The sequence below is a fragment of the Canis aureus genome, chromosome 37 (assembly GCF_053574225.1).
Source record: "Canis aureus isolate CA01 chromosome 37, VMU_Caureus_v.1.0, whole genome shotgun sequence".
NCBI lineage: Eukaryota > Metazoa > Chordata > Mammalia > Carnivora > Canidae > Canis > Canis aureus.
In genome coordinates this window covers 21649816-21671794 of record NC_135647.1, presented here as the reverse complement: position 1 = coordinate 21671794, position 21979 = coordinate 21649816, and the positions used below count along the sequence as shown (strand labels likewise).

General features: G+C 45.4%; 1 protein-coding gene across 8 annotated transcripts in view; it reads left to right on the top strand.

Annotated features, from left to right (window-relative positions):
- The window catches only part of CDYL (chromodomain Y like), a 230706-nt gene that overhangs the window by 159541 nt on the left and 49186 nt on the right, over window positions 1–21979 (top strand). For 6 of the 8 annotated variants that reach the window (XM_077886240.1, XM_077886241.1, XM_077886239.1 and 3 more), the window contains one exon: window positions 963–1629. In XM_077886240.1, the coding sequence (XP_077742366.1) occupies window positions 963–1629 (667 nt within the window). The remainder of the gene's footprint in view (window positions 1–962; window positions 1630–21979) is intronic. The other 2 variants (XM_077886246.1, XM_077886245.1) reach the window with 1 other exon arrangement.

Here is a 21979-nt window from a genome sequence, read left to right as displayed (position 1 = left end):
GGACTTTGACTTTGCATCCTTAATTAAAGAGCTGTTCTATGGCTGTGGACCTCTCCCTACAAGGTACAGAGAGGTGCACGCTGCCGCAGGGGAAGCAGGCTGATCGTGTTTACGTTAACTATAGAGAGGTTCCAGTAGATTCTAAGCATTTTCCCAACTACATGCCGAATATTAGGTCAAATATATTTTGTTCACATGAGTCATCAGATATCTCCCATTTACACTTAAGAACGTGAAGGTACTAGAATTTGTCACAGTTATAACTATCTTTCATGACAAATTCGTAAATTTGTGTAAATTCATAAATTAGCCCCTGGATGTACTGATCACCAAATTCAAAGATTAGCAGCATCTTCTTTAAACACATTAGCCCAAAATTAGTTCAAACCAAGATTTGGAGGTGAATAACTTGCCATTTTGTTATTGATACAACATCATGAATTCTATGGACCTCTCTCGGCTTTAACCGAGTAAATAATACTTGCAATACTGACCATGTTCCTTCAGTGAGCCAGTTGCACACCTCAGAAGGCTCCGAGCCCTGCATAGCTGTTTACCTCAGCCAAGCTAGTGCTTGAGGACCTGCCGTTGGTACCCTAAGCATGACCACGCAGAAGACTGTAGATGACTAGTCTGTTCCAGCTGGAACTGAGAACCAACTCGGGTGGTCAGGGGCGGAGGTAAAAACAGAGCCCCCTTTGAAACACAGGAAAATAAGCTCCCCAGTGTGCATCCATGTGATCTGGGCATAAAATTTTAGCATTTCGTCTGACTTAATTTCACAGAAATTGCTAAAATCCCCAGTGTTCCGTTCCTGTTCTCTTTTCAGATGATTCGGCTGAGGAGAGAGGTCATTCTCCGTACCTGTTGCGGTTTTTATTATTTTTGATGCTTCTTTATGAAACTTGCCTCTTTTTTCCAGACAATACGTTGACACCTCTTTCTTTTCTGTGTATGAACAGGTTGAAAGGATCGTTGACAAAAGGAAAAACAAAAAAGGGAAGACCGAATATCTGGTTCGGTGGAAGGGCTATGACAGTGAGGACGACACCTGGGAACCAGAACAGCACCTTGTGAACTGTGAGGAGTACATTCACGACTTCAACAGACGCCACACCGAAAAGCAGAGAGAGAGCACACTAACCAGAACAAACAGGACATCCCCAAACAATGCCAGGAAACAGATCTCCAGATCCACCAACAGCAACTTTTCCAAGACCTCTCCTAAATCGCTTGTGATCGGCAAAGACCACGAGTCCAAAAACAGTCAGTTATTTGCTGCCAGCCAGAAGTTCAGGAAAAACACAGCTCCATCTCTCTCAACCCGGAAGAACATGGACCTAGCAAAATCAGGTATAAAGATCCTTGTGCCTAAGAGCCCCATTAAGAGCAGGACCGCAGTGGACGGCTTTCAGAGTGAGAGCCCCGAGAAACTGGACCCCGTCGAACAGGGTCAGGAGGACACGGTGGCCCCCGAAGTGGCAGCCGAAAAGCCAGTCGGAGCTTTATTGGGCCCTGGTGCAGAGCGAGCTAGGATGGGGAGCAGGCCCCGGATACACTCATTAGTGCCTCAGGTGTCTGGGCCCGTGACTGCAGCCATGGCCACGGGATTAGCTGTCAACGGAAAAGGTGAGTGTCCAGGTGAGCTGCTCAGCGGCAGCGTCCCCATCCGTGGCCACGGGCCGTGGCTCCACGTGCCGGCGATGTCCTCAAGGTGCACTGGCACCCCTGCTGCCGCGTTGGGCCTGCTCTAGAAGCTCCGAGCTGGTACAGCCTCTGCCTTTCTTTGAAGACTTTGCCATTTCTCTCCTAAGTCAGCGCTAGCTGTCTCTGTTGACTCGTGTCCGCAAACTGTCCCGCCGCATCAGCCTGCTTTGAACAGTGTCTCCTCACTCTAAATCGGTTACGCTTGGGATTTTTCTGTTTTCTTTTTTTTCTTCTCTTTCTTTTCTTTTCTTTTCTTTTCTTTTCTTTTCTTTTCTTTTCTTTTCTTTTCTTTTTTCTTTTCTTTTTTTTCTTTTCTTTTCTTTTCTTTTTTTTTCTCTTCTTTTCTCTTTTCTTTTCTTTTCTTTTTTAAGATTTTATTTATTTCTTTGAGAGAGAGCAAGTGAGAGCACAAGCAGGGAGAGGGAGAAGCGGAATCCGATGGAAGGGAGGGTAGCAGGGAGCCCGACGTTGGGCTCCATCCCAGGACCCCGGATCATGACCTGAGCCGAAGGCACACCCTTAACTGACTGGGCCCCCCAGGCGCACCACGCTTGGTATTTAGCTTCCTAGCAGGTTTCTTCGAGAACCTTTATACATCTTAGACACGGAGTCTGAATTTTCTAAGTGTGACCAGTATAGGTTAGAAGTCATGAGCCTTATTTGGCCAACCCCTTTAAATAACCAGAAATGCCTTTCAAGTGAAGGTACCATTCACCTAATAGAACTTTTCATTTGCTTCTCTGCAATCTATCATCTGTTCAGATCACATTGTCCTTTTTTCAGAACAGGAGTCCACTCAGCAGGGATGGTATTTTCTGCTCCTGCTCCTGGATTCTGCAGCTTAGTTGGTTGTTTTATGACCCAGCTCCAAAGACTGCCCAGCTGGGATTAGCTTTACTGTCCCCATGTCTTGGCTGGCCACTGATTTTTATAGAATTCTGTTATGGGTTTCTTTAATATAGAGAAACTAGCTAGCTTTGCCTCACTTTAGGCCCTGATCATTTCTTACCTGCCATAGCTTTCACATTGGTCTCCCTGATTCCTGCCTCTTGATGGTTCCTGGCCATTTACTATAGTTGTTGGATGGGAGGAGCCCCCCCCCCCCCGCCCCCCGTCACCAGTCTGATCATGCCACCATTGCTTTAGTTAACAGGTGTGCTCCTAGGTCTCTGCTTGGCCCTCACCTCTCTCAGCTGCCTCTATGTCAGCACTCCTGCCGTTCTCTGCCAGAAGCATCACGTCTCCCCTGCTCCTCGGTCACCTGTGGGACTGCCCCTCTGCCTTCTGGCTCTGTGTCCTTTGGCCTCATATGCTGTCCACGTCCTGTGTATTGCAGTATTGTAACTGTATCTTTCTCTGTGTTTCTGTAACTCACCCTTAGTAGAGTAAGATAAAATAAAATGGTGTTGGTTTGGAGGGGAGGAGCTGTTTCCCTAAAGGAGAAATGTTTACCTGAGATGCTGCCCAACCCAACTCACTGTGGTGTATCAGTGAGTTTTGGCTTAGACCTTTGTGTGGTAGTGAAGAATGGATGGATCCAGAAATCTGGGGCATCCCTTTGGACAGTAAATTGCCATCTGGCTAGTGTCTTTCAGATAACACGCTTTACCCCAAATGCTGCTTTTCTTCCACTCTAAAAGTTTCAGCCTTACTTGGGACTTGTGTGAGCTTGTTTACCTAGTTGACTTCCCGAATTGTTGGCCTGCTCATAGATACGGTTTTCTTTTAACTTGTCGTAAATGAAGGATTATAGAGGTTCAGAGCAGAAGAGACTTTATCAGCCATCTAACCGTATGCTCTGTTTCATGGAGCGGGAACTCAAGTCCACAGAGACTGATGTTCAGAGAGAACTGAAGGCAGAGATGGAGTCAGAACACGTTTCTTTCTTCCTACTCCCATGTTCTCACCTTTGCTTGCTACCTTCACTAGACAAGGAGCATTTACTTCTTGATTAATTATTCAGGGCTGGGCACTCCCCTGGGCTGTGGTGCAGCAGGTAAGGGCTAGGCATCTGCTGACTCTGGGGCAGGTGTTGGCAAACCGGCCCATTGGCTAAACCTACCCCATCATCTGTAGTGTATGGCTTGCAAGCCAAAAATGGTTTTGATGTTTTCTAATGCTGGAAAAAAATCAAGAGGAATAGTATTTAATGACATATTGAAAATATAAGAAATCCAAATTTCTGTGTCCATGTTTGTGTGTGTAGGGGGAGGTTGCTTTGGTTTTTAGAGAAGGGGAGAGAGAGAGAAAGATTGTTTTTTCTTTAGTTTTGGAGAGAGAGAGAGAGAGAGGTAGAGAGATTGGGGGGAAGGGCAAAAGGAGAGAGAATCTCAAGCAGGCTCCATGCCTAGCACGGAGCCCAACACAGGTTTCCATCCCGCAGCCCTGAGATCATGACCTGAGCATAAATCAAGAGTCAGACACTTAACCTACTGAGCTACCCAGGGTCCCCTGCATAAATAAAGTTTGATTGGAACCCAGACACATTCATTCATTCACTCATGGTCTGTGGCTGCTTTCTCATTAAACTCTCAACAGTGTTGAATCATTATGACAGAGGCTGTATAGCCTGCAAAGCTGAAAGAGTTCTTTCAGTCTGGCTCTTCACAGAAAAGTTTGCTAATCCTTACTCTAGAAGGTCACGCTTCTAGGACAGTATTTTTGGGAAGTAAGAGGACACGAAGGGCTTCAGAAGACCTGTGGTTCCCCATGTCCACAGAGGTGGTATGTCCGTGCAGCTTCTATGGGACATGTGGGGCTTGATTTTTGGAACTTCTTTGACCCTAAAGTTCCCATACTTCTCTTGAGCACACTTACACAGGCTTGGCTTTCCTCTGCAAAGCCTTCAGTTTCCTATAAAAGGATAGTGACTTCTGTTTAAAGAAGGAATTAGTGCCTTCCTTTTTCATTACTCTTCCCATTTTGAACTATTTTTAAATGTCCCTATAAAGGTGGCTTTGGTTAAAACCACCAGAGATATGTGAGCATAAAATCTTAAATTATTTTATCTTGCTCTGTGGAGTTAGATTGGTTGGGGTGAGAGTAACACTGTATTTGCAAGGCCCTTGTGACCTCCTTCTTCTCCTGGCTGGGAGTCCTATATGCTGTTGAGAATACACTCTCCACTTAGATGAAAGGAAGAATAGAAGCCACTGGGGAAGGTTTTTAGGACAGTGATAAGTGACATGGCCATGATCTATCAAATCAGGCTTCAGATGAAGAGGGGGAAAGAACCATCTTCTTCCCTCTGGAGCCTCCCATTGGGGTTTCCTTTCTGAACAAAATATGACAGCAAAAGCAAATGGTGTCTTAGACAATATATGGCTGTCTACAGGCAGATGCTTCAGAGGATTAGAGCCTTTGCTTCTCCTCATCCTTTTCTTTGTATACAGAAAGATGCTTTTGTTCTCTCCTCTGGAAAGTAAGTTCCAAGAAGGGATGGCATCTTGCCAGTGCTAAATCCTACCATGTCCAGAGAGGACCTGTGTGTTGTAGATGCTCTGCCAATGTTTGTGGAGGGAATGATTCCAATAGAAGGGGTGCTCACTGAAGACAGGGGCTGTAGTGAGTTCTTTGTAGTGATCCCTATAGCTGGGTCACACTGAATGTGAGGGAAGAAATGCTATTGAGATGACAAGGTATGGAGGCCAGAAGTACAGGAACATTCTAGAAAACCGATTACTAGCCCTCAGGGCATTTCTTTTCTGAGAGCAGTACTGAAGCTGTGTCAGGTTGTTGGTCCATACTCATAATTTCTTAAAGTAGTTGTTTGTTTTTACTTTCCACATTAATTTTAGGGCTACATAGAAAACTGATTTGTTTTTCTAAAACTAATTGAAGCAGATACTCATGAAAATTGAAGCAGATACTCATGAAGTCACTGGGAAATGAGTCATCTTATTCAAAGCATTAATCGTGTGTATGAAGGATATTTTTGCCACCAAACACAACAGATATTTAAATATCTGTTAACCAAAAGAGTAAATGTTTCTGGAGAATTTTAACACACAGGATTGCTTTTACAGAATAACCATATGTATATTTGGTTTGTAACTGCTTTAAGTATGAAACAAAGATTTAAAAGATGACTATATTGCTTCCTTTTAGAAATATGAAAAATTTTAAAGTTTAGGCCATGTCACTGTCTCTTTTTCTACTGTTCTTTTTTTTTTTTTTTTTTTAAGATTTTATTTATGTATTCATGAGACACACAGAGAGAGAGGCAGAGACACAGGCAGAGGGAGAAGCAGGCTCCATGCAAGGAGCCCAACGTGGGACTTGATCCCAGGTCTCCAGAATCAGGCTCTGGGCTGCAGGCGACGCTAAACCACTGAGCCACTCGAGCTGCCCCTCTACTGTTCTTTATCAATAAGCTAATGATACTATTTTCTTGCTCTTTTAATTGCCTAACAAATTAATCCTACAAAAGAAGCAATTGTTTTTTAAAGCTGTCTTATTGTTAGTTTATTCTTTTGTGAATTCAAATATATAATTGTTCGGGGATCCCTGGATGGTGCAGCGGTTTGGCGCCTGCCTTTGGCCCAGGGCGCGATCCTGGAGACCCGGGATCGAATCCCACGTCAGGCTCCTGGTGCATGGAGCCTGCTGCCTATGTCTCTGCCTCTCTCTCTCTCTCTCTCTCTCTCTCTCTCTCTGTGACTATCATAAATAAATAAAAATTAAAAAAAAGATTTAAAAAAATATATATAATTGTTCGTTTGACAAAGTATGACATTTGAGAAAACACTGCTAACACACTTTAAAAAAAAAAAAAAGGTCTAAACCCAATCAGTGTTACTGCATGGGGTTGCTGCTATTAAGTCAAAAGCCAGAAAATTCAGGAAGAAAGTGAAGAAGTACCTTAACTTACCCACAAGTCTTTCATCCCATGAGCATTTCCATCCAAGAAAGGCTCCCAGGAGAACTTGTTCAGAAGATTTGGCTTCTTCTGAGGAGCTGGAGTGTAAATTCCCCCAAATAAGAATATGAAGCTGATGATCTACCTCCCTTCTCTATCATTATCAGGGAAGCTGATGTTCCAAATCAGTAGCTCCACCCAAAGAAGAGACCCACAGTCCCCTAGGGCCATTTACAATTTATATGCCGAGATTAGAATTAACTCCAGGGAAAGTTAAGAAATCAGGAGACCAGTCGCAGAAGCCACTGAGCAGACCTCAACAGGAGACGGCAAGAGAGGACAGTCGAAGCTGTGCCTAACAAGTAGTCAATTGATCGTGTCAGTGAGGGTTTGATTACAAAAGACTTTGGAAACCAACATTTACCGGAGCCTCTTCTCTTGTAAATGGATTCCATGGTAGATAGTTCCACTTATCTCACAAGGTACAAACCTACTTATTCATAAAGCTTTTTGCAGGGGGGGAAAAAAAACCTTATTCATATGCAGATTATAGAAGCTAAAATTGAACCAAGTAAAGTTTTAAGGCAAGGAGATGTGCAACTCCCCACCCCACAAAACATTTTACTAGGTACTTCGGGCAGAAGGATGTGGTAGCCAGACACAGTTGTTCCTTCTTCCTTGAGGGGATCCCAGTGGGCTCAGAACTCCCTGTACTCAAGCATCTAGTGGTGTTTTAGGCACAAAGTTCTTACGGAAGATGCTCTTGTCCAGCAGCAGCCAGCCATCTGTTAGTGTCAAGAGTTGGCCACCTCCAGGAATCTTTGAGAACATAAAACCATAATCATTTCATTGTAAAAGCTAAAAATATGCAGCTCTTTGCCATTGATTTAAAGCCCATGCCTTTAAATAAAGGAGTACTTTGATTTGCCACTTGTTTGGTGAATCGAGCCCTTTTCCTTGGGAATGGATCTGTTGATCGGAGTTCAGTTGTATGGGAAGTGCATCCATAACGCATCATCTACTATTGCCAGTTTGGATTTCATTGACGTGGAGCAGAAACGTCGGTGCTTATATTGTCTTGGGTCCACAGTCCTGGGATTTTTTCATTTTTCCCATTTTCTCACTTATACCTGACTTGACAGTTATTTTCACTTAGAGCCTTTCCAGAGCATTAGACATCGTTTCCCTTGAGGCCTCAGCTCACCTCTTGTAACCATATCTCTTATCTTATGTAAAAATGAATTAAATACAGTAACAAGTTCCACTGGCCTAAGAAATTTAGGACAGAAGCCCAGCCAGCTCTTGGCCAACACACATCCCAGCAGGAGCAGCCCAGGGGCTGCTGCCAGAGACCCCCTCGCCCCCTTAACTTCCAGGGTCTGATGGTGTTGTTCAGAGGTGATTAGGACTTGGGGAGGGGTAACCCAATGAACCTGTTTCAGAGCTTTTGGGATTGTTTGGTTTTCTCTTTTTGTTTCCACTCTCTTGGGTATTTTTTCCTATACCAGCAATTCTCAAAGCCTGATGCCAAGAGCAGGTGCCGCAGTGGCATCTGGGGGCCTGTTAGAAATGCACGTGCCCAAGCCCCCCTCTCGCCTCCTGGATTGGAATGTCTGCTGGGCCCAGCCACCTGTTTCCCAGGACCCCCACGTGGCTCTGCTACTCGCCAAAGTGCAGCAACGACCCCCCCCCCCCCCGTACCATGCTTTATTTTAAATTTGGTTTTATACAGCAAGATGGGAAATAAATTAAAAAACGCTACAAATTTCTTCTGTTTATAGCATATTTTAGATTCTTATAGTTAGATCCTATTCTCTCATGAGGTTGCTTAGCCTTCGTATAGCTTGATTTAAAACTGTCTTCAGGCTTTTGTAATTTATCTTAATAAATATTTATAATTAGAAATTTTTAATGACAGGAAAGCATTATAAAATAATTAAAACATCTCAAAGAAAAAAGAAAAATAGAAGCACCCCTCCAGGACCCACCTCCTCCTCCTTCTCTCCAGAGAGAAAAAACTGCTGTTAACAGTTTATTCCTTCCAGAAATTTTATAAACATGCACAACTTTTAAATACATCAGTGGGCTCCTACTTGCCATACGGTTCTACAACTTAGGGTTTTATTTTTAATTTTGATAGATCTTGGATATGTTTTCATATCCACACAAATAGCCCTATCTCATTCCTCTAAAATGTTTTGTGGCTCTTTATGGTGTGACTCTATTGTACATGCCTGCTCCCTGGGGACTTAGTGTCAGTATTTCGCGGCAGGGGGCGCTTTGGCCTTTGGGCCTGGACACTTGCTGGTTTAGCATCTCAGGCCCTGCCCTTAAGATGCTAGTAATGGCCTCGGGCATCGTGACAGATCGCAGTGTCTGTTATTCCCATCTGCCTGCCCAGGGCCTGTGTCTGGGTACATCCATTGTGTGAGCATCTCAGCTGTAGACATTAAGAGTTTTTTCCACATGGATGGATACATTTTATCGATGTTGCAACAGCAGAAATGTTAATGCACCTCCTGTCTTAAACCTCTTAAGTAATCTATAAATACTGTGAATTTTTATACAAGTAATTTAGAAGTACACTGAGCAAAATAGGAAAGTTTACCATTACCTTCTCCCCTAAGAATACCATTCCTTCCCCCAGAGGGAACATTAATAGTTTGACAGGTGTCATTTCAGACCTTCTTCATACTTACACTCTTATTATGGAATCGTACTATGTACATTGTTCTGGTATCTGCCTCTTTCATTTAACATCATGTGTCATGTCATGGAGAGCTTTCTGTTTTATTTATTTATTTATTTATTTATTTATTTATTTATTTATTTATTTATTTTAGCTTTCTGTTTTAAGAGTCCGAACTCTTACCTCACTTCTCTTGAAGTTTTTTTTTTTTTATAGTTTTATTTATTTATTAATAGAGACACACACAGAGAGAGAGAGAGAGGCACAGGCAGAGGGAGAAGCAGGCTCCTCGCAGGGAGCCTGACGTGGGACTCGATCCCGGAACTCCAGGATCATGACCTGGACTGAAGGCGGCGCTAAACCACTGAGCCACCAGGGCTGCCCCTTCTTTTGAAGTTTTAAACTTGATTTGTGTCTTTTGGGATGCAATTTCAAATTTATGGAGAGTTTCAAAAACAGTACAAGAAGAACATGTACACTTTATCACTTTCTCTGCAGTTGTTTGCGTTTGGCCTCATTGACTTTCTCCCTCCCGCAGGCGTGTGTCTGTGTTTATATACTCACATACGTACATACACACATGTGCATATGCATCCACCCTGCACCCCCTCCCACCCGTTTGAGTGTTAGCTGGAGACTTGCTGCTGTAAACAAGAATAAAGTACAAGCTTGTAATTAAGATTTTGCTAGATGTTGCCAAATTGCTCTCTAAACAAGCTATAAAGATTGCGAGTGCCCATTTTCCTATTGTTCTTAATCAACTTTTAAATATCTGTCACATACTTAAAAGTAGAAGATGGTATCTCCTTGTTTTAATTTTAAATTGTGAAAGTTCTTCTTTTACAGGTTAGAATTGTTTGCATTTCTTTTTCTGTTCATTCCCTTTATATACTCTCTTGCCTGTTGATGGGGGACAGAGTAGTGCAATTTTTCAAAATGTAAAGACTTTGTTGAATTATGCCCGTCATCCTTGCCCAGGGACCACGCTAATCTCCACGTGTTTGGCCTGCCAAGTACATACTTTGAACAGGAGCATTTCAGAAGAGGTCACTGACTTTGGCTCTCCCAGTACCCACTCAAGGACAGATACTTCCATGCCAGAGGTTAGAATGAATAGTGCCATCTAGTCTCTGCCTTAAGGGATTTACAAGAGTTTAATGAGAAAGCCTCAAATTAATTTGCATTGATTTTATGGTTCCTGCTCAGGTTTGAATATACCAAAGTGTATTTTATTAACTTGGAGTCTTACAATTTAAAAGAAATTTGGGTTCGTTAGGTCCTATGTCAGGAAAGAATCTGACTGCAGTTCCTGCTCCTCTTGAACTTTGTAACTGATTGGCACAAGGGCAGAATAAAAACAAGTCATCAATTCAAGGGAAATTCCTTTTCTTGGAAATATTTGCTCTGGTTGGCACCTGCTGCCGGGGGGCTGAACACCTGTTACAAATCCCACTTGTCTTGGGGCACCCGGGTGGCTCCAATCGGTTAAGTGTCTGCCTGCATCTCAGGTCATGATCTCAGGGTCCTGGGATCAAGTCCTGATGTCAGGCTCTCTGCTCAGCGCAGTCTGCTTCTCCCTTCCTCCTGCCCCTGCTTGTGCTCTGGCTCTCTTGTTCGCTCGCTGTCTCTCTTTCAAATAAATAAATCATTTTTTAAAAAAAGAAACAAATCCCTACTACTTCATTCCCATTTTTATTGCTGTTATCTTTAGCAGGGTCCTGGTCTTCTAGAATATTCCTCTTAGGACATCCTATATCTTAGAAGTGAGAGCAGCTACGTATGTATATAGTGTACAGCCCATCCAGTCTTATCCCAACTATATACTGTTGATTTTATTGTCAGTTCCTTTCACATCATTCCTCGTCTTCCAGAGAATGCTTGTTTTATAAGTGAGCCTGGTTGGAAAAGAGAAAGGGATTTGATAAAAAGTCACTCAGCAGAGTTCGTAAGACAGTAGGGTCCACATTATAGCCTGCTCCTGACTTCAGTTTGTGTCAGGCTGGCGAAAGGCATTTTTTACAAGCCTAATTCGGTGTTACTAGTATTTTATTAGATGAAACTTGTTCTTTCTTGAGTGAAACCGAACTCAAATTGGCTTCAACAGAGAAGCAAACAAAAATGCCATCTGTTGGCTCAGGTGAGCAAGCTCAGGCATAGGTGGATCCATTGCCTAAAAAGTAACCAAGCCCCAGCCCCCCCTCTCAGCCCCAGTCCCTCTCCCCACCTCTGGGCTCTCTTGGCTGCATTCAGGCGGACCCATCCTTCAGGGAAGGCGGATGCTGCCCGCAGTTCTGGGTGGCATCCCAACCCTCCCAGTAAGCCAGGCAGAAAAGAGTCTTAACTCTCCCAGAAGTTCCAAGAGAGAAGATCAGCGTCATCCAAACTCTGGTTGCCCAAGCAAACCCCAGGGCTGTTCACGGTAGGAGTGGAAGTGGGGGCTGAGCTGTTGACCGGCCTGAGGTTACTGAGCACCTTTAAAATCCAACAGTGCTTTCCTAAGTTATGGAATACCGTGAGTGCTAAATATGGAATAGTAATTGAACAATCGTCTCAAAGCGTATGTGACCTTCCAGTACACCTGGATGTTGCTCACCATGAGCTTGAACTCTGTGTTCGCCTTTGCATTTTCTATTTTTGTGTGTCTTGGTGTGCTCTTCCTCCTTGGTAGCTGTTAGAGTCCTGTGTTTGGAGGGGGCTGAGCACGGTGTCTATCTCCTCCTAATTTGGTACATCGCCTTTTTCAAGGCCAGCTGCATTTTTCGTTACAAAGGAGAAAAGGCTATGTTCCAGTCAGTTTATTAGGAAACTCTGGAAAGAAGACACTAAAGAGTCCTGTTCCCCAACGTGCTTTTGCTTTGAGTGGAGTCTTAAGTGGCTTGGACGCCTAGGCTAGGTAGAGGAGAGCTGATTCCTTAGGGGAATCTCCAAGAAAGTAAAATCTGGTGGAAGACAGCCAGAGAAAGATCCAGAACAGACAGACAAATTCAACAAAACTTTAGATAATAGAATGGGAAAGTGTTGTGGCAAACGTTGTAATCTTTAGAATCTTCTGCATTGTCTAGTCCCATTGTTTACACATAATAGGTGCTTAATTAACATCTGTGTTGTGAGGGAAGAAGTTGTCTGAGCAGTTTTTTTCACTTCTACTTTCATCATTAGTGTTTGTCTTCCCAAAAGGGTACGTGTGAAAAAGAGACGAGGTTTGTGGGGGTGGTTGGGAGAAATTGCTGAGGAAGTAAGAGCCAGGGCAAGTTTTGAGCTTGAAACATGGAATGATACGTAATTCTTTGAGCTGGAAAAACTCAAGAAAACATCTGTAGGTTCATGGTGCACAACATCTTTTAAAAATACCAGTGAATAATTTTGCTCCGTATGACAATATCCAGGAGGCAACTTTATGGGTAATAAGTAGGGCCTCCTCACCCAGATTTATTCACTGCCAGAGCTGTGTCACTAGATTCAGCCTCAGACCAGTAGAGCCTTTCTAGTGCCTTAGTTCTTGGTCATTGTGAGATGGAAATAACCTCACTGCGGGATTCTCTGCATTTCCTCATTGCCTTCCCAAGCCACAGCCCCTGAGCCCCTGCGCCCCTGCGCCCCTGCAGCCTGTGCCTGTAACCTGATCCCTGGCTGAACTGCTTTCTTCCCCTTTCTCTTCTGCCCCCAACGTAGTAGCACACCTGCAGCGCTAACAGCTGTGTCTTCCTCAAGTTCCCCAAGGCTCCCAACCTCCCGAAGGAGGATTTCCCATTCGCCTTCCTTCCTGCCCTCCCTGAAACCAGACACCTGCCCTGCTCGCAGGTCCCCTGCCTTCCCTCACGGCCTCTGGACTGCAGAGTGTTCGTCCGCAGTCCTCCGAGGCCTGGGGGGGCCAGAGGCAGCCTCCTCCTGACCCAGATGGACAATTCTCTGTCGGGGCCTGCGTGTTCCTTCTCCTCGCCCCTCCTTACTGTCTGCCTCACCGACTTCTTGGCCCTATGTCAGCGTTCGCCAGAGACAGGCCCGCCCTTCCCACCAGTGCTCACCATCACTCCAGAGGACTGGGCTCCACACGGAAGCCACGACAGCCTCATGGCTCATCCTACTGGCAGCGTTTCCAGCGTCCCTGCAGTGTGCTGGGTCCACTCCATCCATGTGCTGCTGGTCACCCCGGCTTGGACTGCTAAGTCCTGCCCATGTTACTGATAACACCAGCCTGAAAGACGGGAAGGGACTAGAATTCACTAATGCCTTTTCCTCAGGGTTCTGCTGCTTTGCACCCTGATTCTGATTTTTCCTCCTAGGCCACACTTCTGGAGCATTCCATCCGTGATCACTTGCCCTTCTCCTTTCCCACCCACGCCCAGAGTGGCTCCTGCCCTGCTGCTCCTCAGGTGCTCTCAGGCCCCAGGCCCCAGGCCCCAGGCCCCAGTCACCTCCAGTTCCGGTGTGGTGCTTGTCTTCACCAGTACAGGCCACTCCCAGCCTTTTATATGAGCACCATGGCTTTGTTTCTGTTTTCACTTTGATTGTGGCAACAAACACGTAAACCCTAAGGTTACCATCTTAAACATCTTTAACTGTATAGTTGAGAAACGGTGAAAGTGTAGTCACGTTGCTGTGCTACAGAGCTCTAGAACCTTTTCACCTTACAGTTCAAACCCTACCCTTTAAACATTGGCACTCTCTGCCCTCTCCCCCCACAGCCCAGCAAACCCCTGTCTCTGTGATTTTGACTACATTAGATACCTCCTATGAGTGGAATCCTGCCGTATTTATCCTTTTCTGATTGACTTACATCACCTCACAATGTCCTAGAGATTCATCTACGTTGAAGCCTGTTACAGGATTTCCCTCTTTTTTTAAGGCTGCATAATATTCCATGTTATGTATACACCATGCTTGCTTTATGCGCTCATCTGTCAGTAGACTTGGGGTTGCTCCTGTCTCTTGGCTGTTGTGAATGATGCTGCAGTGAACACGAGTGTATAAATATCTCTTCAAGACCTTGCTCTGAGTGCTTTTGGATAAATACCCACAAGTGGAATTGCAGGATCCTGTGGTAATTCTATTCTTAGTTTTGAGGAGCCGCGACACTGTTTTCTTTAACAGCTGAACCATTTTACTTTCCTGCCACATTTTAAAATCTCACCCCGATGCTTCTTGCTTCCTCTTTGTTTTTGGGATGCTTGTTCCAGGAACACTACTGTTTTTCGTGCACCTTTTACTTCTCTGGCTGTTTCTTTTCTCATTTGCCCTTGTGTCTGTTCTTCTGTTACCCCTTAAGTGGCACAGCCCCTAAGACTGCTTGCCATGGCCACCCATACGCAGAAGGACGTTTGGTGCACTGGGCCTTCGGGAGGATGCTGATGGAACAGGAGCTGGGGCCAAGGGCCGTCCGCTGGGGATTCCTGCTGCCTAAGCCCTTAGGGTCCTTCTTCCAAAGCAGTCTAGGTCCGCAGGCCGCCCATTCTCTTGTGCTGCTCTACTTGCACATGTCCCTTTAAGTGGAGTTGACACACCTCTTTATTTTTTTTTAAAGTAATCTCTACCCCCCCATTGTGGGGCTTGAACTCATGACCCCAAGACCAAGTGGCATGCTCCACCAGCTGAGCCAGCCAGGCACCCCGACACGCTCCTCCTTACAGCTGTGTCCCCCATGTACAGGGACCTTCCTGAGAACAAGAACCAAGACTTTTCTCCCAGGGTTTCCACTCCCTGCCTTGCAACAGGTGGCCACCCAGTGTGGGAAGTGGAGAGAAAGCATTTTCCTCTTCATGGCTCATCCTAACGTGTCTTCGTAATTACTGTTTAATTGATATTATTGAATTTGAAAGTTACATTTTAACAGCGTATTAAGATTAATGCAATATTTTTTTATCTGGGCAAAATCTAGCTAAAAGAATTCATTTAAATTTGCTGAACAAATGCAATGATAAAAGAGCACACTTTTTCCTCTAAAATGTGTACAACTACTTGCCATTATCTGAGTGCTTAGGGGACCAGCAGGCTTCTAATTTACTTTCTCCCAAGGAGTGTGGGTCCACTAGGGCTCTTGGATCCCTTTACCTCTCCCACCCCGTGGCTTTGGCTAGAATTGGCTGCGCTTGCTTCATGTTACGTGGCTCCAGGCATGGTTGCTGGCTCCTGATGAACTGCCTTTGGTGAGTCCGAGTTCCTGAAATAGTTTTTACTCTGGCTTTAAGGCATGTTTTAAACTCTGCTTTTAATTTCTGATTGAATATGTTCCATGCCGTTCTCTGACAGTCAGCCACCTTTGTAAAGGGAAGTTTCTGGAAGCTCCACACCTCCTTATCGTGCATTCAGTGAGCATTTACTGTGTGCCAGTCTCTGCTGGATGCTGATAATTCAGAGCCCAGTGAAATATGGCCCCTGACTTCTAGGAGCCCATAACCTGGTGTAGGACAAATGTTCATGAAAGAGCCTTTGTTTCTGACCCTAGGGATCCATTTGAATGGCATCGCAGTTGGCAGGAAGTAGCAACATAGGTAAAACTGCCTCCCCACCAAAGTCAAGGGTGAAATGGCCCAAAATGGATGGCCTGAGACGCACCACCTACCCCACCTTGGCCAGACCGAGGTGCTGAAAGTTCAACCCTAGGGTTATAGGCAACATTGCTTGATGCAGGAACAGCACACCAGACCATTGATAGAGAGATTATAATAAACTAATCCTTGTGCAGACCTGTTCTTGCTGAAATGATGACATCTAATGAGATAAACTATCTCTATAAAAAAAAGTAATTACCCTCATGTAGTAAATACCCATCTCCCCGAGTGGTAAGGACCTAATGTAATTGCCTCTCAGTCTAGGACCATAAATAGGCTCTGCCAAGGCATTCAAAATATGAAATATTAAGAAAGCACTTTAAAATCCTAACCTTCAAAGTATTTTTTCCTCCGGGTTATTTTCTGAACTGTGTATTTGCTCTTCCATTCTCCATGCCCCGGCCCTCCCCACCTTTTAGGAAGATGACACTTGATCATCAGGTTTATTTATGATCACATCTGGTCTGCCCTTCCTGCTTCATTATTTAAGAGTTGCTTGTGCTTAAAAATATTCTTTTTAATGGGGACAATACTAGGTTCCCAAAATATCTTAAAACAGCCTCCTTCCTGCCCAGTTATCTCAATTGTGGTTCTAATTTCTGTCTGCAGTTTAAGTTCTTATTTATGTATGTGCGGCTGGGAGGGGGAAGCGTGCTGTTGGGGAGAAGGTGTAAATCTCCCATGGAACAAGTGCCGCTTGTACTTAGGACCATATTAGCCACTTGGAGTGCGGCTGTGCACTGTAGATAGTCCCCTCACTTCTGTGCTAAGAAGGACCTGTTGCACAGTCCGTGCACTAAAATAGTGGCATTGATCCCTAGCAGATCCTCAGGCCCCAGGTTGCCAACGGTACCCTTGCCAGCCTGAGACGCACCACCTACCCCAGCGTTAACCTGAATTTCAGAAGTAAAAGTTGGATAAGAATAGTAGGCCCGTTAGCATGGTTGTAAAAATTATGTGTATCGCAGTCTTAATGAAGTTGGTTTCAATGATTGGGCTACTAACATGAGTTTCTGTTCTCTCCAACCCTCTCGAGACTTGATTAAGAATATCAAACCGCCTGGAGTCCTTGGTGACCTCTAAAGGACTGTCTTAATCACTCTGGGACAGCTCAGTGTCCCACATGTCAGGGTGGTCACGAGTCAGTACATGGGAGGTGATGATGGGTGCCCATGGGTGCTGGCCTCTCCTCCCGGGAGACACACACCTAGGTTGTTCCCTGAAGGGCTCGGCTCATTCGGAAAACTACTCTGTCACCAAGGAGGGCTGTGTTTCGGTGTCTTTTCTGCAGTGGCATGCCAAATTCCGATGGAGGGTGGGTTCAGAAGCAGTCTGCGGGGAAGGATGAATCCCTGGATTATTTTCAAGTAATAAGGGAAGAGGTCACGACATTCGTTTCCGTTGATTAAACTGGCAAGGCCGCTGGCCCCAGTGGGGTGAGAGCCGCATGGCGTGGAGACCCGAGCACGCTCTGTGCAGAGGAGCCCCTCCTTCCCCAGTGCTGGCTTCCACCTGTCAGACACCTTACACCCAGGACCTTTATCCTCCAGACCCACAGGACCGTTTCTAGTGTTAACTGTCATTGTCGTGGGAATCCTGTGTCTCTGGTGGTTGGAGCCCTGAAAGAACTTAGTTACTTCTAATTAAATTTTAAAGTCAAATAATAAGATGACATGGTATATGAGAAGGTGCACCCTCAGTTTTAATTAAGTTTTATGTTGCTAATGGAGGGAGGGCTCTGCATTTTATCCAGTAAATGACACTCTGCCTGCCCCAAGGATGTGCAGGGGGACTTTTATTAAATGTAACACACATTGTTACCTGGAGCTCTTAAACTGGACAGAGACTCTTTTTTCATCTTGCTATTAGAGTCTTAAATTATGTATTCCGTGTGAGTATCGTAATTGTAGTATTTTCTTCTTTGGATGACACTTTTCAGCAAAGCGTGGTAGCTAGTTCTTGGCATTACCTCTAAAGGTTAAATGACATTTTGGTTCTGTAAGAACACTGTGGAAACGTAACGTGAACATTAGCAGCATGACTGCGGAGGCTCACGCTGTTTAATTGCTGTGTCGCCAGAGAGCGGAGTGAGCTCCGCCAGCATCGCCCCCTCCTGTCTTCCTAGCTGCAGCTCGAGTGTAGGGGCTGGAGGGGGAAGGACAGGGCCACCGGCCCACGCCAGCATTGGAACATGTCGTGTCTTATCCATGGTGTGGCTTTGGATACACTGTTTCTGACTGCTGGGACCCAGACTGGTTTTTGGACTTGGCAGGGAAAGTGGGACACATGTCCCGTTGCCCTGTCACAGGTGTGTGCTCTGGTGTTTCAGGTCAAGCGCACTTGATGGGACAGGCCTGCCACGGCTTTATAACGGGGCAAGGAGAGCCATAAGAGGAGTCTCAGTCTGGCTGGGAAGGAGGGGTTGCCCTAGTGAATTTTCCACTTGCAAAGTAATCCAGTTTTCACGAGGGATTTTCTGATGTGCATTTAACAGGCAGTTACCCACCGGGTTTTCTTGCTCCTTTCATCTGGGTGATCCTGTGACCCCCGAGGGTGGCACTCCGCCACGAGCCTCAGGGTTGCACACGTTACTGAGTATGACTAGTCCACATTAGAAACGGGGGCTCGAGTAAGTCAGATGGTGGCCCCGAGAGCCTCACCACCGGAGGGACAGGATTTCCCCAACATGCCTGACACAGAACGGGGGGGGCCACTGGTGGTGTCTGTTTCCAGGATTTCTGGAAGAATTAAAAGAAAAGCTGACTACTGGAACTTGACTCGAGTACAGTTTTGAAGTAGTCCTTGATGCTCAAAACCGGATTTTAAAATCACTGTCTTATTTTTTTTACACTGTATTTCAGGTTTTTTGCTTTGTATTTTGAGTTTGTTGCGTTGAGGTCAGTTTTCTGTCTTAACCTTTGAGTAGCTTTCGTCCTCATCTGTAAAATGATGCGTTAAATGTTCTCTCGTGAGCCCTTGCCTTTCAACACGTGATTCTAACCTTCAGCCAAAACATCCCTTGTCAAGTTGAGTAGTCGGTGCGATGGCGTGGCTCTGTCCTGAGCTCTGAGTCCCCTGCCACCCCGGTCGGGATCCATAATTGAGAAGACCCGTAAACGCCCCTGCCTGTTGTCAAGGGGTCCAAGGGCTGTCATTCTTCAGTGTTCCGTGGTGTGTGGACTCCTCTAAAGGCCAAACACGCGGAGTACCCTTGAGAAGCTTCTCGTACCCCAGTTGGAGGAATATTGATTAAGAGTCCCCGCAGCTCTCAGCCCTCGCTGCGTGTTAGGAATACCTGTGCTCCCTGGCAGAGAGGGAAGTGGCCCGTCCTTAATGATTGTTGTGGAAGGCTGGCTCAGAGCCACAGCTGAAGGCGGCGAGCCTTGGCAACAGCCTGATTACACCCGATGGGAAAGGAGCCTGAAAGCCACATGGCAGGCCATCATCAGTCCTTGTAGATGATCACAAGGGTAAAAGTGCAGGATTTAAGGGGCGCCTGGGTGGCTCAGTGATTGACATCTGCCTTTAGCTCAGTGCATGATCCTGGAGACCCGGGATCGAGTCCTGCATCGAGCTCCCTGCATGGAGCCTGCTTCTCCCTCTGCCTGTGACTCTGCCTCTCTCTCTCTCTGTGTCTCTCTTATGTATAAATAAATAAAATCTTTAAAAAAGAGAGAGAGAAGTGCTAATCTGGACTAAAGCTGGATGTTTATCTTAGAATTTGTTTTAGGAGATACTTAATTTCAGTCTAGTTTGCTTAGCCTTTTCGCTCTGCAGATGAAGCTGGCTGCTTAGAGTGACAACACACAGCGAGAGTCCCTGGGGCAGCTCTCGATGATCGCGGGTGCTGTGGGCCAGCCTCGCACAGCATCAGGAACTTCTTCCTGTGGTGGCTGGCGTGAGTGGCATGCCCCGGAACTGTGCATTAGCTGGCCTTCATCCTTGGCTCCCCAAGGTTGCAGGGTCTGTTTTCTGAAGCATAAAACCTTCTGTTACTTTAAAGCTATTCCTTAAAAGACAGTGCCTGACCTGTGAGCTTACCACGGTCTTTTCTCATTTTTCCCTCTCCATCCATAAAAAAATGAAACTTTACTTCTGACAGGGCCACCAGTAGGCCACACGTGGCCCTGTGACATTTTGACCCACTGTAAATCCTCCAACCAGTAACTCTTTACACCTACCTGGAAATGTGCTGTGTGACTTTAATGAATACTGTGATACTTTCTTTAGGGGGTCTGCTTTCAGGGCATGGGGTCACATTCTGTGTCTGTCTAGATGCCCCATTCTTTACTGGGTTCTGCTCACCTGATTAATCCACAAAGGGTTCTGTGCTGTAAATAATAGGTACAGGCTCAAGTGTCCATGCCCATGCACCAAGGTGGACAGAGTGTATGTGAGCGAATTTACCATCCCAGTCCCACCCCACCCCTCATGACCCCAAGCCAAGAGCGGCGTTCTCAGTCATCTGAAAATATTTGTCTTGTGGTTCTGTGAGAGTAGAGAAATCTCATAAAGGAACCCATCCAGAACGGGAAAGGAATCAAGTATATCAGGAGGAAAGATGATCTATTTATCATGTCATTACGTATGTCCTTGCAATAGGCTTTTTAAAGTGATAAATTTCATCATGAGCGTGGTAAACAGTGAGTTTGTTTACCAGGAGCATTGTAAACAGTTGCATTAATTATTGGCCTCCTTCATCCTGGCAGGGAGAACAGGGAACTCAGTGAGTGCTACTTCCATCTCTAATAGCTCAAGCCACAAGCCACAGATGGGCCATGCCTGCCCCTCTCCCTCATCCTTACCACCCCGCTGCCCACTCCACTCCATGCCAAGTGTGCCAGTGTCCATCTCCTTCCTGACCTCCGGCCATTGCCACCTCCTGGTCTAGGTAACCAACATCTTTCTTTTTTAAAGATTATTTTGCAGGGGAGAGGCACAGCAGAGGAAGAGAAAGCATCTCAAGCACACTCCCCTCTGAGCACAGAGCTTGATGCAGGGCTTGATCTCATGACAATGAAATCATGACCTGAGCCGACACTAAGAATCAGACAGACACTTAACCAACTGAGCCACTGAGGCACCCCCAGCATCTTTCTTAATTGTCTTTTTCAATCCATTTTTTACTTAGTCGCCAGAAGAATTTTTGGAGATATAATCCTACATTAATATCCTGCTGAAATATCTTTCTTGGCTTTCTCATGTACTTGAGATCAGACTCAGACTCCTCACTGTGATCTGCAGAGCCCTCCATGGCTTGCCCCTTCAGTGCATCTGCTTCAGGTGCACTAGGCTTCCTCCAGTCTGGAATTGGCTAAATTCTCTCCTTTCTCAGGGTTTCACACGTGCTTCTATTTTATTGTCTGGTTAATTCCTTATCTTCCAGGCCTCAGCCCCTGGCAATTCCTCTAAGAAGCATTCCTTGATCTTCTCCCAAACTCCTTCCCCTACCTCTAAAGTAGACCATTTATGTTCTGTGACTTTCTAGCATCATCCACATTTCTACTTGGATACTTAGTGTGTTTATTAACGTAAGTTGCCGGAGGTTGGATGCTATATATACTTTCTAGCCCCATATCTTCAGCATCCAGAACAGCGCCAGACAATGGCTGACTGCCCAGGTTTGCTAAATGGTCATTCTGATTTTCTTGTCTTTCTTCCTACCAGATTATCTCTGTTCCTGGCCAGAGTAGGTGCTCATTAATGAACGAATGCTCTGCATTTAACGACCATTTACCTTTGTACTTTCTGCTTTCTTCCCTCAACTTGATTTATTAAGCATCCTGCACACTGTGTGCCAAGTATTATGAGCTCCAACTGGTGACATACAAGTGACTAGTCTCTCTGCTCCAGGAGCTGGTGTTTGCTGGGATGAGAAGCCAGTTACGGAGGCTGTAACATAAGGCAATGTACAAATGCCTGTAAGTGACTTGAGAGAGTGTGTCTGGCTGAGATCAGCAGTAATGTGGTGAAGAGGGTAGAGGTGTCTCCAGGGTCCTGGAAGCATTAGTAGGGTTTTGTTAAACGGCAGCTGTATTGGGAGATGTGGTCTAGGTAGAGAAGCATAAGCAGAGGTCCAAGAAGTAAGAGTGGAGTGATTCTGGTGACTTATACAAACTTGAAAAAGGACCTAAGGCAGTTTACAATTTGAAACTGCAAGGTTTGGTTTTTCCAAAT